This window comes from Morus notabilis, unplaced genomic scaffold, assembly GCF_000414095.1.
Source record: "Morus notabilis unplaced genomic scaffold, ASM41409v2 Scaffold177, whole genome shotgun sequence".
Classification (NCBI taxonomy): Eukaryota; Viridiplantae; Streptophyta; class Magnoliopsida; order Rosales; family Moraceae; genus Morus; species Morus notabilis.
Window position 1 is genome coordinate 232,963 of NW_010357654.1, and position 17,612 is coordinate 250,574.

At 33.3% G+C, this 17,612-nt stretch overlaps 2 protein-coding genes across 4 annotated transcripts in view; one reads left to right on the plus strand and one right to left on the minus strand.

The window, feature by feature from the left end:
* LOC21399988 (serine/threonine-protein kinase ATG1c) overlaps nt 1–7,463 on the minus strand; it is an 8,676-nt gene extending 1,213 nt beyond the window's left edge. The window contains exons 1-12 of one of the 2 annotated variants that reach the window (XM_024172302.1): nt 7,004–7,463; nt 5,953–6,070; nt 5,792–5,850; nt 5,465–5,529; nt 4,075–4,168; nt 3,848–3,928; nt 3,510–3,618; nt 2,772–2,844; nt 2,340–2,677; nt 1,735–2,090; nt 1,314–1,605; nt 73–143 (exon numbers count right to left, since the gene is read on the minus strand). In XM_024172302.1, coding sequence (XP_024028070.1) covers nt 73–143; nt 1,314–1,605; nt 1,735–2,090; nt 2,340–2,677; nt 2,772–2,844; nt 3,510–3,618; nt 3,848–3,928; nt 4,075–4,168; nt 5,465–5,529; nt 5,792–5,850; nt 5,953–6,070; nt 7,004–7,249 — 1,902 coding nt within the window. In that variant the 5' untranslated portion in view covers nt 7,250–7,463. Of the gene's footprint in view, nt 1–72; nt 144–1,313; nt 1,606–1,734; nt 2,091–2,339; nt 2,678–2,771; nt 2,845–3,509; nt 3,619–3,847; nt 3,929–4,074; nt 4,169–5,464; nt 5,530–5,791; nt 5,851–5,952; nt 6,071–6,244; nt 6,761–7,003 lie in introns of those variants that run through there. The other variant, XM_024172305.1, reaches the window with a different exon arrangement.
* Nucleotides 7,464–13,589: 6,126 nt separating this feature from the next.
* Nucleotides 13,590–17,177, plus strand: LOC21399989 (PRA1 family protein A1). 2 transcript variants are annotated; one of them, XM_024172331.1, is made up of 8 exons: nt 13,590–14,025; nt 14,578–14,618; nt 14,705–14,783; nt 15,185–15,271; nt 15,344–15,432; nt 15,556–15,627; nt 15,723–15,847; nt 15,908–16,152. In XM_024172331.1, exons 1-7 carry the CDS (start codon nt 13,868–13,870, stop codon nt 15,824–15,826), a joined length of 630 nt encoding a protein of 209 aa, XP_024028099.1. In that variant the 5' UTR covers nt 13,590–13,867; the 3' UTR covers nt 15,827–15,847; nt 15,908–16,152. The 2 variants fall into 2 exon arrangements, with proteins under 2 accessions (XP_024028099.1, XP_010088573.1); XM_010090271.2 differs by lacking the exon at nt 15,908–16,152 and adding an exon at nt 16,877–17,177 and having other exon boundaries at nt 13,591–14,025.
* The last annotated feature ends 435 nt before the right edge of the window (nt 17,178–17,612 follow it).

The following is a 17,612-nucleotide window of genomic DNA, read 5'->3' on the forward strand; positions in this document are numbered from 1 at the left end:
GCGGTTCAGGATGTCTGAAAAGGAAAAGAAAAGGCTTTTAAAAACAAATAAGCAAGAAAAGGGAATACTTACGCCAGCATTCTTGCCAAACGCAAGTGCAGATTGAAATATTGTCTCCATTGCATCTGGCATCTCTATATTTCCTGTGACCATAACAAAAGACAGGCAGAATCTTAACATGTATGAAGCAAAAAAATGGATAGAATAGGATTTTACTTAAACCGGACGGGAGACGGAACATGAAATCTCAAATCTACCTAAAGGAACACAAGGGGAAATCCCCCAAAATGGAGAGAAAACAATCAATACTAGTATTCAAAATCTCAATAATCAAGTCTTCCTATTACAATAGCTAATGTGGCTATTTATAGCCCGCTTACAAAACAATAATAAAATATCCACTACGACAAACGACAAACTAATAACAATACAAAACTAAATTAATAAGCTAGAAACAAACGACAATAAAAAAATGTAAAATTAAAAACGATTACTTATAGGCAAGTGTTCATCCAATCCAATCCAAACTATTTTAGTCATATAACAACCAATCCAATAAAAGTTCAGTTTTTAGAAATTCCATCCAAGCCAATCAAATTACTAGTGTATCATCCAATCCAATTGAGTTCGGTTTGGATTGGAATCGACCAATCAGTTTAGAAATTCCATCCAAGCCAATCGAATTACTAGTGTATCATCCAATCCGATTGAGTTCGGTTTGGATTGGAATGGACCAATCGGTTTTGGGCTTGAGCATAAGTACATTTATTCCTTTTATTTTTCCTTTCTTTTCCTATTCAATCTATTGGAGGAGCGTTGGCGGCAAAAAAATGACAGAATATAAGTTTAAAATAAAATGAGGCCTTATGGTTTTTTTTTTTTTTTTAGAAGTTTATGTTTTTACCAAGAAGTTTTGACTTGATGCGTGAAAGTGTGTGAAAAAAAACACTTTAAATTTTTTATCAATAATGTAAATACACATGTATTCATAATTTTTTATACATATAGTTTATATAGAGGTTGGATTGGGTGGTTTGAAAGTAAAATGAACATCCAATCCAATCCAATCCAAGTCAGTTTTTAAGAATTCACATCCAATCCAATTGAGGTCAGTTATCCGTAGAAAATGGATTGTATTGAATTGGACCGGTCAGTTTGACCGGTTGATTGGATGAGATGAACACCTGTAGGCAAATCTCCCTACATCAATATAGAAGCTTCTTTCAACTATTGAACAGAACGTATTAACAAAAAGAGGCAGAAAAGTAAATAAATTAGCAAGAGAAGGCAATGACAATAAGTTGAATTCATACCAGGCTCAACAATCTTTGCAAGTTCTTCAGCATGCTCAACCTCCCTGAGAAATTCCCTCTCAATCTGAGAGGAAACATCCTCGGGCACTTGAGCGCTAACAACATTAAGGCATTCCCCCACCTCAGGACTACCGTGCTTCTTGCTGGCACTCCTAAATCTCGTAGTCTCTTGGCTTGGACTTCCTTCCATAGCTGAAGCAGCCTGCGTGTGGCATATATGCAATGCTTGCTTCCAAATTGCTAGAATCACAAGTTGAATTGAGAATGCTTCAAGTTGCTTACCAGCCTCAATCTATTTAGACAACAGTCACATAAGACTTAGACAATACAAGCTTGAGAAATCCAGGTCATCATTCAAGCTCAAGAAATACTAGATAAGCACAGATCGGTCAGTTGCACCAACAAGGATACTGTGGCTTACCTTTTCATTCACTAGTTCTGTAATAGCAGACGCACACTTCTGCAGAGACTTGAGCCGTGTCATGCAGTTCGTTGATGGCTGTTCCAAAGCATCTCCTACATCCGTTGATCCTTGTGAAGTCCCTGGACCAGAGCTCTGACTTTCTGGGCTTCCCATGCAACAAATATTACTGTTTGCTGCACCAATGATTGGCAAGGGGGCTGTTGAAATAGTAGCTAGAGATACTTTGGATGGGCTCTCTGATCTGTATGGAAAATGGCTTGGCTTGGAAACACTAGCTGAGGAAGTTGACACATCAATAGGTGGTCCGGAGACAAGTACATAATCTTGATCAATCAATTCCAGGGAGTCCACAACTGACATATGCAAATAAGATATTAACAGTGGGGGAAAAAAAAAGAAACAAAACACTTTATCATGATATTTCAAGAACTGGCCCGTTTGAAAGTATATTCAAATCATGATTCTTGACGTTTGAAATTCGATTTTTTTTGTGAGATGAAAACACTGTAGCATAATCAATTATTTGAGTTTGAGTATATGAAACAAACAGGCCCTAAAAAACCAAATGCGACGACAAAAGTGGGTGAATAAATTCTTGGCACCTCTTGAGCGAGAATTCACTGGTTTTTGGACCGTGGGCTTTAGAGGATCATTTATGCTTCTATCTGATAATTTATGCATGTCTGATCTAAGACTAAAACTTTCTTTATATCTCGCAGACGTGGTAGGGATTGCTTCATGCCTATCAACTTTTGCATCAAGAGAAAATCCATATGTAGACTTCATTGAGGACCTCCTTAAATAAGATGGGCTCCCCTCTGGACCACTGGACTCATCATCTAAAAAGAACGGCAGAATATCCTCTTGAGAATTGTCATCTGTTTTCCTTGCAGGGCTGCATCCAGACAAAGCAAATCCTTCCACTATTCTCGTTGGCCTCCTACTCCAACATACATAAAAGATTGTTCTCACCTTAAAAGCTATACACGCCAGACAATGGAATCAAAAAAACTGGACATAATAGCCTTGATTACCTCAACAAGTCATCTGGTTGCTTTTGAGATAAAAACTGGTGGTTAAAGAACTCTTCAAATGTCAAGCGCTCCACTGCAAGTACAAAAGAACCAGAGCTTCATAATAAAGTTCTAAACATGGAGACTTTATACAAGCCTAGTGAAATCCACTGGGGGACAGGACAGAACTCATAAATTTTCTGCGTATTTTCTTTAGATCAAACAAAAAATGCTAAAGCATATTACTGTGAATTTAGAACTTGTAGACTGGGAAATAACTGTGCACTATTAGGTGGAAAAAGGATTCAAACTGTCATATTTCAAACTCAAAATTAATATTCTCATGCCCCATGTGGTATGCATAAACAAGATCAAGTATTTAATACTCTCAGTTTTGACAACTAACTGCTAGAAAGATTATTCAGTACAATTTTGGAGGGGGGGTTTTTTTTTTTTTTTTTTCTAATCAGTACAATTTTGGAGTTTACAACATTAAGGAAGATTGCCCCTCCCAATTATGCATGCAAACATCACGACAGGACATCTAAAGAAGTTTCTTGGACAAAACTGGACTTGGTTTTCACAAAAAACCTAGGCTAGATATACATCCGGCAACATGCGGAAATGAGTATTCCCCCAAAAAGAACCATATAAGTTTAACTAACATCCAGTTGGTTAATTGTCACATGTATTCATGCACAAAAAAATTCTATCTGTGACTGAATAAGCCAACAATTTGAAGTAACATTGTATAACTACCAGGATTACGACGCAACAATTTTTGGCACAAGTCTTTGCATTCAGAACTTAAATCATTGCTATCTGTAGGGAAATTCAATTCAGTTGATTTCACGATGTTCTGGAGCAACTGCACAACATTACGAGGAAAAAAATGACGTATAGTGAATCATAAAATGGTAAAACATGTAATGATACCAATCCAATCCAGGTTGAAAATACCAGTGCAACAGAAGCTTGCATTCGTACCATGTAGAAACACTTTATAATTACCAAAAAGAAGAAGAAGAAGAAGAAAAAAAAAGAATACAGAAAGGACCGTAAAAAAGAATCAAGAAAGTAATACGTATATACAAAACCTGTATTTGATTGTTTCCGGTGAATGGGGTTTTTCCAGTTACAAGCTGAAATAAAATCGCACCAACACTCCAGAGATCTGCCTGCGTATTCAGTTTCTAGGTTAGTAGAAGAAAAAGCTGTGATGGGTACCTATCACACACCCCCAAAAACAAGAAAACAAGAACAAAACCAAATAAAAAATAAAAAAAAAGAAATAAAAGAAAAACATAAAGACGGAAATTATCACCTTTGCATCATATTTCTGAAGTTGCATAATCTCTGGAGCCATGTAAAGTGGCGAACCACATAAGGTCTCCGCAAGGCCTCGAGGTTGCAAAGATCTAACAAAAGGAAACTTAAATGCTTAAGACATGAAAACCAAAATTAAGGAACTAATGGTGCGTTTGGTTGCAGTGGGGAAATGGTAATGGGAATGGTAATGGAATAGAATGGAAAGGAAAGATGATTCATTTGTTTGGTTCTACTTTTACAAACCCAATGAAATGAGATATGAATATTTTCATTTTGACAAAATTACCCTTCATGCTAATATAACTAATATCATATATATTAATATAATCATTTAATAACTAATATTATATATATAAAATTAGAAGGATATAATATATATAATTATAATTATAGTTATATAATATTTATTATTATAATACAATCATAATATATAATATAATAAAAAAATGATATTGTGATTATTTTATATTATAATGTTACAACTATACTATATTATATTATTAGAAATATAGTATAATTATAAAAATGTAATAATATAATATAATATAACATATTATAATTATAATATATAATATAGTATATTATCATTTCTAATTATAGTATATTATCTATTATCTATTATAATATAAATTTATATTGTAATTATATAAATACTTAATTATAATATTATAAAATATAGTATCTGATTATAATTACAATATTATATATTTAAAATAATAAAATCCTAATTTTTATTATAACTATCATATTATTAACGAAAACATCACATATATATTCTATAAAATAAAATAAAATAAAATAATATTATGCATAAAATATACAGTTATTATATTTAATTTTATAGAAAATACTACTATCCCAATTATTATTATAATTATTTATTACAATGTCACAAATATATTTTATTATATTATAATAATTATTATTAATTACAGTATGACGATTATATTGTATATTATATTAATAAAAAAAAAGGCGGACCCCAGTGCCAAAGAGGCTCCCATACTATGACAGGTTTGGGGGAAAGCTCAATCCCATATGTACGCAGCCTTACCCCCCTAAACATAAGAATGAACCTTGATTCCTTTCTATTCCCCCAACCAAACACACCCTAATGGGAACCATTCCCATGTAGGCTTCAGTAAAGTTAGCAAGTGTAAGATCTTAAAATAAATTAGGCATGTTAATAATTATTAATTAATATGAACTTTAGAGGTTAAATATCCAGACATATATACAAGAAAATTTGATCTCAAAGATTTAAGAGAAGATTTCACATTATACCTCTAAAAACTGATATGTCGTTACTGTGGTCTTCTGAACGTATTAACATTTAACAGAATTACTATGAAAAACATTAGAAGGCAACAAGATGATGAACTTACCTGGCAAATCCGAAATCGGCAATCTTTAGAACTGCATTATCATCATTAGTAGAAAGCAGGAGATTCTGTACCAAAAATAATAGGTGTTACAGATGGAAAGGTACAAACCACTCCGCAATAATTATAATAGTTGATATAGAACATCCTTCTGCAATGCTGCTACCAATAGTTAAGTCCTCCTTTTTACATATTCTCAGCCTTCAATAACCTTGTTGAAAAATATACCCAACACGATCATCATTTCACAGTGAAACTTCTACTCGGTAGGTATCATCAATAGCAAGATGCATAAAAAAGAAATGCATATACAAAAGGAGAGGACCGAACCTGCGGCTTTAGATCCCTGTGAATAAGATTATTGTCACGAAGAATTTGCAGTCCAGCAGCTGTAAACAATGAAATAAGTTAACATTACCAGATTGATGACGCCAAAAATGAAATAGAACGGGACAGAAGTGATGAAGCAAACAGCAAAGTTGAAGACAAACCTAGCTGCTGCATAAAGTGCTTTGCAGTTGCTTCGGGTACTCTTCCATGGCGTTGGATATACATTGAAAGATCGCCACCTTTGCAATATTCCAGCACAAGATGTATCTTGCCAGGAACCTATATTACGTAAATGTAAGACAAAACTCTTCTAAACCCCTATCTAGTCCTAGTTAGAACCTAAACTAGGACTTTCTCCAATGATCAAAACTAAAGTACCATAACACTGTCACGCCTTTCCGCCAAAATAAAATATCTCAGCGTATAAAATAACTAATTCTGACAGAATCTCACAAATATTAGGTGCCACCAGTAGGACTAAACGGCTTAAATCACAAACAAGGAGCATTAATGCTGTTCAGCGTACAATTCCTGAGCTTGACTTGGTACAACATACACAGCTACAACACTGCAGCAGGTTAAGACAACAAGTAACATGCGTTTTGTACATGCATAATTTAATATATCAAACTATTGGTCTATACATCAGAATTCAGCATATCGATAGGAATCCTACTGCAAGAGCAACGCCTCGCAAGCCGGGGTTCTAGAGACGAGGCCTTTCGGCTCCTATTCTACACCGAAAGTAGCATTCTCCGTAATTTGGGGTTGAAACCGTCATGTAGATCCATAAAATCCAATTTTCTATAAGTTACTCTTCTACATAGAGAAACTAGTTTGCAGTTGAATGTTGAAAAGTCATTAAGTTCACACAATCGAGTTTTCTATAGGTTAGTCTTCTCCTACATATAGAAATTAGCGTAGAATTAAAATAGTCGTGAAGTTTGACACCCCGTTAGTAGCATTTCTCATCTTTTTACCTTATTTCCTACATTTCTTCACACACACACACACAAAAAAAAAAAAAAAAAAAATCTACTCATGAGAAAATCCATTCCTTCAGTGCAAAATAAATATTGACTATGCAACTTCAAACAACAATTTAACAGAACAAAAATCTTCCAACCAAGTTCAAATTCTCTCCTCAACTTCCACGAATTTTCTCGAGCAAAAATAACAAAGAAATTTAAAAGCGAAAACTAAACGACGAACCTCTATAATATCGTGCAAGCGAATGATATTGGGATGGTTAATCTTCTTCAAGATGAAGATCTCCGACATTAAACTCTCCTGCAACTTCTTGTTGAGCCGACCCGTCGCGATTTCCTTGATGGCTACTTCCGTCCCATGGACTCTGTGCCTCGCGTGCCACACCACCGAGAACGAACCCGACCCGATTTGCCGCCCCACAAGGTAATCTCCCACAACTCTCCCTCCTCTCCCCGTCGCCTGCGCCATTATCGGAACCCTAGAATCCGAACCCGGAACAAGCTCCGACAATCGAAATCGAACCGCAGAAAAGACGAAGTTCCGATACGAATTCTCCGAACTCTTTCGCCGGATCTTCTGAATATTCGGCTCAGATTTTCCGGGAAAATCTAAATTCGGTGGAAATTTGACGTAAACGGTGAGGGAGTTTGGAGAAATGGGAGATTAACCGAACCTTTGCTTAATGTAAGTGAAACTTGATATTATTGTTTCTGATAAATAATTAAGCGTTTGATTAGAAAGAACTAATTTTGGGATTAGTGATAATTGATGTTTAGATAAGCGTCTAAGCACAGGATTTGAAAGCAAAAGGCGTGGAGCTATAAGATAACGGACAAACAAGGCTGCGGAAGGGAACAAATCAATCTCCTGCGGTTGCGTCCACGGTAATCGTTGTAGTTCTCTTGGAACGGTGCCCCGTTTATTAGTTTTTGATGATGTGGCGACGTTTTATTGGTGAGGTGTGTCCTATCGTGATGCGGTTAGTAAAGATGTGACCGGCAAGGGACGTGTAGATGTTGTAAAGGTGATGACGTGTCGTAAAATTATTGGCTTTACAAGGGGGCTACTTTTACGATCTTTTGCTTTGCTTTTATCGGCTATAATCCTCTCTCCAATTATGATTTCTGTTTATTCTTTGACTTTTTTGTAGTTTGTTCTCACTTTAACGTTCAGGTGAGGTAAGAAAAACTTTTGGTGGAAGATTTTTTTTTGGGTGGGAACCAAATAGGGGATTCTCGAGTCCAAAATTTCAAGCGGAAAGAAGAACCCACGCTGTATAATACTACAGGTGTGTTTTTACAGTGATTTTTGAAGTCGATGATTGGCAGAAGAATTCGTTTTCTGATTCGAATTATAATTTGTTATTCGTTATAATATTTTTTCTCATAAAAAATTTATGTAAATAAAAAATGATTCAAATCACATGGTTTAAATTCTCCAACCAAACGTTCTCTTAATTATTTAGTTATTTACGAGAGACTTTCAAAATATTTATAACATTTTTAAAATTAATATTTATATAATTACAGTTTATTAAATATTTAATTATTTTTTATAATAATTATTTTTTTTGTACAGTTAATAATAATTTCTTTAAAAATTTATAATATTATCAAATTGGCCTTATGTCATGGTTAATTTGTCAATAATTAAAAAAGGTGTCTATAATTAGTAAAATTTATAGATATAGTACATACATTTTTGTTTCACTGGTAAGTACTGTATTTAGCTGATGAGTTAGTTTTTTAACAGTTTAATTTGAAATATGAGCAATTTTATATGACGTGCTCTAAATTTTTAATTCGAAATACATATATTTAACCGTTAAAAACCCAATTCAATAATTAAAGGCAACAATTTTTGAGGATGGAATAAAAATGTATATCTTACCATAAGCATTTCATTAATTTTGTTACGATAAAATATTGTTATAATATGTGCTCCAATCTTAATAAACAACATTATTCAATTGAAACCTTAGTAAATAACTTGATTTTATGTGTAATTAGTAAGCATGAGAATTTTTATTAAACCGTAAAAGAATGTAATGAGAAAAATGTTGGAAAATACGGCATCGAACGCGCAGTGAAATTTTAATTTTTTTTAATCAATGTCAAAGCCAAATAAGAACGCATTCATGATGCTATATAACATAAATACAAAAGATATAGAACATACCTTCAGAGATTGATGAAAACCGCACGTTTGAAAGATCAAAGCGTTCCAAACAGCAACCGAAAAAGCCTCAACCAACTAGTCTTCTTTGCTATTCTCATTTTCACGATTGGAGTGCAAGTGGGCATACATCGTTCAATCTCCCCTCGGTATTCATACAAATAGTAAAGCATTAGATAACACAGAGTAGCCTAATGGTCGAGCGCTCATATTTTTCAATCCACGGATAATGCATAAGAAGAAATCATTGACTCTTTCATAGGAGTTATGGATTCCACTATCTACGAATAATGAATCTACGACACAAGAGTCATACCTCTAATGTACCGATAAGCGTACATTTACATAACGTCAGGATGTCTCCCTTTGGTACATCAAAAGATACAAGTCAAACGTATGGGTTCATCATCAATCTCAGGATTAAGATGATCATATATAATTTGTCAAAAGTGAATTGTTTTATTCAAACGGAATTATTAATAAAAATAATTCAATTTTGGTCCGATCCAATATAGATTTCACCACTAAGAACTATATTAATGTCTCTACCCATGGAGTGCCACCTCTGACGACCAAGACAAGCTGTCTCCGTTAGGAAGTAGACAACACAACAATCTTAACATGAATAAAGCGCCCAACTTCATTCCCTCGATTGCAGATCATATTATTTAGACTATCATCTTTAGGATCCTATCTTCCGCATGTTCTTCTTATTACATGCACGATCTAAAGATTTAGAATGACAATCTCAAACTTTCAGTTTACTTATCATACATTCAACTAATATGTATGTAAAGAGGACAATACATAGATATATGAAATAAATAAATCCTTATTGATAATCAAAATGTCTCAAAGAGTATTGTTACATTTATTCCTAAGGGCATAAACGCTAACAAAAAATAGAATTGAGATAATTGATTCACTTTCTATTATTAAATAGGAAGTAAACGCGCTCTAAAATTTAGAATTTGTTCGATAAATAGGTCCAAAATGGAATGGTTTGAACTTTTGTGGTTTGAAATATGTGATTTGAACTTTTAGTTTGTAAAATTGAAACAATAGGGTGTAAACTCATAATTCTTTGAGTTTTTTTTTTTTTTTTTTTTTCAATTCAAAACATCAAATAAGTAGTTTGAACCAAACCTCAAAAATATTTGCCAAATATTAGACCTCATTTATTTACCGATTTGAGTTTTTAATTTTAATTTGATTACAGTTAAAAGCTCTCATAAAAAATTATATCTAACATTTTCTGTTAAAGTAAAAAACTCTCACATAAAATCATATATTAACTCAAATTAAAAACTCGAATTAACGAACTGAATAGTTTATTTGACTTTTTGGTTCAAACCACTTGTTAAAAAGACGGCCTTCCAAGGAAAATAAAGTTACAAAGATGAGACTTTAAGAAAAAGCCATTTCTTGCCATGTTTACACATATTTTATTTATCCAAATAAACTATTATTTATCCAAATAGAATGATAATCACAATGAGGATTTTAAGAAATTAGGGACTTGCATTTTAGAAATGATGTTTTCGTAGTATTGGTAAAGTGGAAAAAGCTATTGCATGAGTTAAGTGTACAAGCCAAAAGCGAAGATCATCACATCTAATAACTAATAAGTAACTATTTAGCAAAATATTAACAATAATAATAATAATAATAATAATAAGTACTTAACTTTCGCTCAATATTATGACAATAATAGTAAGAATGTTGTCAATTTGAATGTGGAAAAAAGCGTTGAAATTCGGATTTTAAATAACAATGAATATATTGCGTATCATGTTAGAAATCAAGTTTCTAATAATGCTTATAAGCATTTGGAAGTTCAAGAAGGCGTTGGTGAAAAGGAAAATAATGCAGACAAAATGGATATTGCTACAGAGGAAAATGTTTAACAAGAACATTGTTGAAAAATAGAAATGAAATGAATTTTGTAGCAGGTAATGTCATTACTTTTATGGCAAATCATGAAACCGGATAACTCAAAGGAGATAAGAAGTTCTTCATGATGCATGTACATGTACATATATATATATATATATATATATATATATATATTAGTAACAAAAGTATTGCCAATTCAGGTTCAGATTCTTCTTATCATAACTCCACGCTGAGTTTAATTGATAATACGACATCGAAAGTGAACAATGAGGATTTGTTAACGTGCTAAATTGCCTCCGATCTCTCTTTGCATCGATATTCAAGGAGAAAGTCTAAGGGCTCATTTAGTTCGTTAATTTAAATTGAGATGTGATTTTATCTGAGAACTATTTACTATAGTAAAAAAGTTAGATATGACTGTTTCTAAGAGTTTTTTACTGTAACAAAACTCAAATTCTAAACTCAAATCGGTGAAATAAACGGGGCTTAAGTTCTCATTAGGAATCATCTCTTGTTTTTTAATAAGTCTTGTGTTGATTGGTTGGTGCAAAAATAATGAAAACTGAGTAAAAGAAACTGCACAAACCTGATAATTTGACGAAAATTGACTACTTCACAATTACTCAAAAAGAAATGGAGAGAAAAGTCTCATTCAGAACTTATTAATAGACGAAAGGTTTTGACTATCGATCTCAAAAAGAATACAAACTATACTCTTTATAATCGAAAGTAAGTATTTCAAGTTGTATAAATAAAATCATAATGGATCATACATTAATTTTCCATCTATCAGGTTCTCCCTTCGCAGTTTTATTGGCAAATAATTTTAACTAGATCTTTCTTAAGTTTTTGATCAAGAGAATATATCTTCTTTTCCATTCAGGTTGTTGATTGCATTTACCTTTTGTATAGGGCCGTTTATTTTTGTCTTTCTCACTTTCTTATATTATGACAAGATTTTAAATTCCTTTTTTTTATGTAGTCATTTCTTTTTATTAATAAACATAAGTGAGATTTTATATAAATGAGTTTGCATAAGCCTCTCTCTTAACGGTATGTTTAGTTCGCTGACTCGAGTTTTTAATTTGAGTTAATATGTGACTTTATGTGAGTTTTTTACTGTAATAAAAAAATTAGATGTGACTGTTTCTGATAGTTTTTTATTATAATAAAACTCAAATTTTAAACTCGAATTGGTGAAATGAACGCCACATAAGTCTCTCTCTGTGTATGCATAATTTTAAACTCGAATTAGTGAAATGAACGCCACATAAGTCTCCTTCTGTGTATGCATATATGAAAACAAATGTTGCATCGAGTGTGTTTAGTAGGAGGGAGAGATGGAGGGAGGGAGAGAGGTGAGGAAGAGAACAATTTCTTTGTTTGATTAGATGGATGAGAGGAGGGAGAAGAGGTATGGAGAGAGAGTCTCCTCCGAGCCCACTAATTTGGATTTAATCCTACCAATCCATCCAATTTTAAAATTAAAAGTCTATTTTACCCTTAAAAAAAATTATTACCAAATAAATAAAATAGACAATATAGTAATTAAACAAATAACTATCACCTATACTTTCAACTCTCCCTCACTCATACCAAACAACATGAAGGATTATTATAATTCTCAACATCCTTCTTACTCTCCATCCTTCTAACTCTCTCTATCCTTTCTACTCTCCATCCATTCTACTAAACAGAGTCTTAAAAAATAAAAAAGAACTACAACACTTCATTGCAAATCAAAATGTATTTAAATTTTATACACGAGTAAATTGCACTAATGCATCTTAAAACTATTTGTTTTTTTTTTTTTTATAGAATGAACTCAAAACTTTTAATTTCAACAAAATTCACCTTAAACTTAAAAGATCAGTATCAATTAAAGTCTAATGGCTAATAGCATTATCTATTGATAGTTCAAGACATGAGATTTTACACGTAACATGATTTGAAAAATGACAATTTTTGTCTTTTATGTGCAAATCTCATATCTTAAACTTTTGATTATATTAGTTAGGGGTGACAATTTGTGTTAGTGGGTTGTGTTTATGTCAACCCGTTTATTAATCGTGTAAGAAAATATCAATTAAAACACGATCTGTTTATTAAACGTGTCAAAAATGTCAACCCAAACACGACTCGAAAACGATACGAATTTCGTGAGTTAAGGTTGAGAAAAAAAATATTCGGGTTAGAATTGAGTCGCTATGAAATTGACACGAAAAACACAGGTCAATTTCGGGTTGGACCTGCCTAACCCGAACATGACACGAAACTCTAAAAAAATTAAAAAATACATATATTTTTCATTACATATTCTTAATTTTATTATGAACTTATGATATCATGATAGTTATACTCAAAATCTTATACTATTGTTTGCTTAATTTCAATGGATGTTGTTATATTTTAATGTGTTATGAATTTTAAGTTATTTCTAATATGTAAAAAATTAAATAAAAGTATACAATTTTCATGTCAATTTCGGGTTCACGGGTCAATTTCGTGTCATAGGTCATTTTCGTGTCGTGTTGTGTCAACCCGTAAAGTAGTCGTGTCGTATTTGTATTGTGATTTTTAAAAAATTTCGTGTCACGGATTATATTTAGGTTAACTGTAAATAAAAAAAATAATTAAAACACGACACGTGACACAAATTATCATCCGTAACTTAATCATAATTTTTTCCCCGTAGAAATTATTGTCCTTTTCCTCTAACGACTTGTCAAGTCCTCTCTCTTCCCTAAGTAAACCCACCCTGATCATTTCCTTCCCAATTCCATTTCTCAAATTTGCAGAGAAACACACAACAAAAAGATACCAAAACATCTCTCCCTCCACAAGTAAATTCTTTTCCCTGATTTAGCAAAAAAAAAAAAAAAGAATTCTTTTCCCTTTTTGCCAAGCCCTTTCTTTCTTTGTTCGTGCTCTTGCTTCCCTCCGCACATCCGCGATTCGTTTCTAGAACCTTCTCGAAGCTCCGAGACGACAACAACAACAACAAGAGCCACCGCCATGGATTGGAGCAACGTGACGGCGGAGGATCTGATCGATGCCCTCCGCGAGGTCGACTGGTCGTCGCCGCCGCGTCCCCTCTCCGAATTCTTCTCCAGATTCACCTTTCCCAGATCCTACTCCAAATGGAATAGCCGCCTCAAATGCAATATCTACTAGTACGATTCGATCTTCCAATCTTTCCCTGAATTCCATTCCGTTTCGTTTGCTTTTTGTCGATTTGTTTTCGCATCGTTTCTTGCTAATTTCGTGTGAATCGAATTAGTTCAATTTTGTTCCTTTTTTGATTGCCAATTTCTACGAAAACTCTTGAAATTCGGAAGAAATAAGGTTCTATAAACCCTAGTTTTTTACCACTTAAATAACGTGATATCTTGTGATTTAAATGTAACGAGAATGCGCGTTTCTTTAGGTTTTCGCCTCTTGCTACTCAGTTGTTCCAAGTTCGCAATCGAGAAATTGAAACTGCTTTTTTTTTTTTTAAGATGTTTTTTTTTCTTTAGTTTCTTTAGCTCCGAAGTGATGGATACATGAAATTAACACAGAAATCAACAAAGTACTAAACGCACCGGAGAAAATAACATCCAAAGATTTTAGTTTCTGTTTTAGTCATCAGTTTTGTTGTTATATTTTCTTATCGAGTAAAAGTAGATTGTGAGGACTTTGTATTCCTAATTTCACATATGAGTGGGTTTTACATGTGTATGCAGTTACCGGACGAACTACTTCATCATGATCATTTTCATTCTTGGTGAGTTGAGAAAAACAGATCTAGTTATAAATATATTCCCTTTTCATGTGTGGATTTGTGTTTTAAATTTACACATTCAATCGCAGGGTTGGGATTTCTTTGGAGGCCGCTGGCTCTTTTGGCCGCTTTCCTGACGGCTCTTAGTATTGCTTTTCTGAATGACAGGTAAGCCACCTTACTCCGCTGGGCTTTTTGAATATTCCGAAGTGTTGTCCTTTTTTTTTTTTTTGTAACACAGGGTGTCTTGGTCCGTTTAATTTGACTTTCTGATTAATCACCTTAGTTTTATTGTGAAATTCTGAATGAAATTGGAATTTTTACCACACAATTGAAGGATTTCATGTTCACTTTAGGCAATAGCATCCATGATTAGATAATGCCCAACTCCATTATTTTATCTGTAACCAATCTGGTGTACGGTTCTATATTTTCAGATTTTTTTTTTCCTTGTGAAGTTTTGGGTGCCAAACTGCAATTTTAACCACACAGTTGTAGATAATGGCTACCTTACCTATTCAATAATTTATCTGTAACCAACCTATTGTTACTTAGGATTATTTCTACAGCTTTGCAGGTACTTTTAATGAGAAGGTAACAAGAACTGTGAGGCAGTTCTCACCACATTTAGCTGCAAAGATGAGGCCTCCTCTTACGTGAGTCTTTATTGTCGTGCTTGCTTTACATTGATTGTTAGTTCTTTTCTAATTATTTTATGTTTTTGTCAGGCCTGTTATTCGTGGACGTCCATCAGCTAAAAGATCAATATACATATGTGGTCGCCCTCGCTGGGTGTTTGTTTTGATAGTCTCATCTGGTATTTAGTGCTTGGAAAATCTTTCATCTTTCCACTAGTTTTTTTTAATCCATATTTAATTAAAGCTCGTATGTGACTTACATTTTTGTTGTTTACTAAGCAAATGTTTTTCTTTTGTTGCAGTGAGTTTCATTCTATGGTTTGTTTCTGCTGGTCTGTTGACTGTTCTATGGGCATTGGCTATTGGACTTCTTGGTATGTGACTTGCTTAAACACTCGTGCATTTTCTTTTGTATGTTTTTCATTAATTGATTTGTCTTATCTCTCGCTGTCCCTTCCTTCCTTCTCAGCTACCATACTGCACGCAAGCGTCAGAACACCAAACTTGAAAGCTCGTCTGAATACATTTCGAGAGGAATTCCGTGCAGTATGGCGCAATTACAGTGATCTGTAGCTTACCTAGAGTTTCTACAAAGTGAGTAAGACCAGCCTTGATCTATTTTACGTATCTTCAACTTACTTTTATGCTTTTCAGGTTTTCAGGCTTCAGCTATCTGTTTTCACCGAACTAACAATCTAAAAATAGCCTCCACTTGTGCATCAGCTGGAATTTTTGATAGTTTATTATCAGTTAATCTTTTTTCTTTGCGGCTTTATGTAATGAGAACTGTCTTTATGATGACATACCTTTTGTTTTATCTACTGCGTCATTTGAATAGAACTCGTACTGTTGTGTAGTGTTAGTTGTGCTCATCAAGAAAATAAGGGAAAAAGAAAGCTTATGTATATCTTTTTAGTGTGGTACTAGTGGTATTTATATTTCAATTGATCATTTATGTGATTGGTGTAATTTTCAATTCAGGGGAGGTAACCGATGAAATATTATGTGTGCTATCATGCACCAGTTCCAGATAGGCCAATCTAGGTAAAATTGAATTAACAAGATTTGAAAGAAAAGTAGTTTAAGGCTCTTCTGTTTTCAATGACAGATCATGAATAAAAATTCGATCAAATCTATGAGGCAGGAGGTTATAAAATATCAAATGAACTATTACACAAATTCCAGTTGGTTTAATCTAGAGGAAATTGAGATAAAAAAAATTGGGAATTGAATGTATTTGAGAGCTCTTCTGTTTTCAAAACTTCTGTCCATGTCTGAAAATTTGATTAAAAGTACAAGACAGACAATGATCGGAACTTCAGACTGAATACTCTTTAATATCCATTTTCCTTGAGTAGCTAGGCTAAATTGATTGACTTCTCCGCTAAGAAATTTGATGCATGTTTGTCGATTTTTTCAACTTTATGCATGTGGACATGAATATTCTGTGTAAAATTGCTTAAGCATAATATACTTACAATAGAATTAAATTTATTCTACTTTAGAATGTTTTAATACATATAATATTGCTCCAAACTAATCTTTTGCTACTTTGCTCTTTGGACGTTGAATGGGCTCCTGGCATCTTTTTTTCACGATTTCTGATTATACTTTGTCCTGTAGGGATTAAGTGATCGTTGTGGCTCATACAAGTTAATCTGAGTTTGGGCTAGACTACTGCTGTTGCTTCTTCTGCGTAATAATGTCGTATTCAGGTCAACATTGCTTAGCTTTGTGGATCCCGGAAGGGTTGTAAATTGTAATGAACCCTTTTTTGTTCTGTAAAGCAAATTGTTTACTATTTATCTTCCATATTCATTAGAAATTTGGGAGAATTTCTATAAGCAATAGTTGCTAACAAATTTTAGAATGTGCTCTTTGTACCATTTTCGGTGGTTATAGAATTTTCTGTTGTCGCTTTTAATTGGGATTTGAGGCTCGTAGTTAAGTTCCAACTAGTGCAACCGTGCGAGGTATTTGCATAAAAGTAGTGATTTCCACAATCTTTGCATAATTGACACTGGCACTCGACAAATTAGAGGAATAACAATTTTAAAGAGGTTTCATTGCAACATGGCACTTGTTTAAAATATTTTGCTTAACCAACACATGAGATTTGGACAACAGAAACCTCTCATCTAGTTGTTTCTTGTTAATTCATCACTCTCTTGAATGCCCACAACGTTGTATTGATTTTTTGAGCTTCAAAGTATATCCATCCCCACGCCACCTAAGGCGTGATATTTATTTGTCCTTGTGGCGTGCTGTGGTCTTTTCTTACGGGACAATGTTAGGTCCTGTTTATTTGACTAATTTGAGTTTAAAACTCGTTCATTTCACTAATTCGAGTTTAAAATTT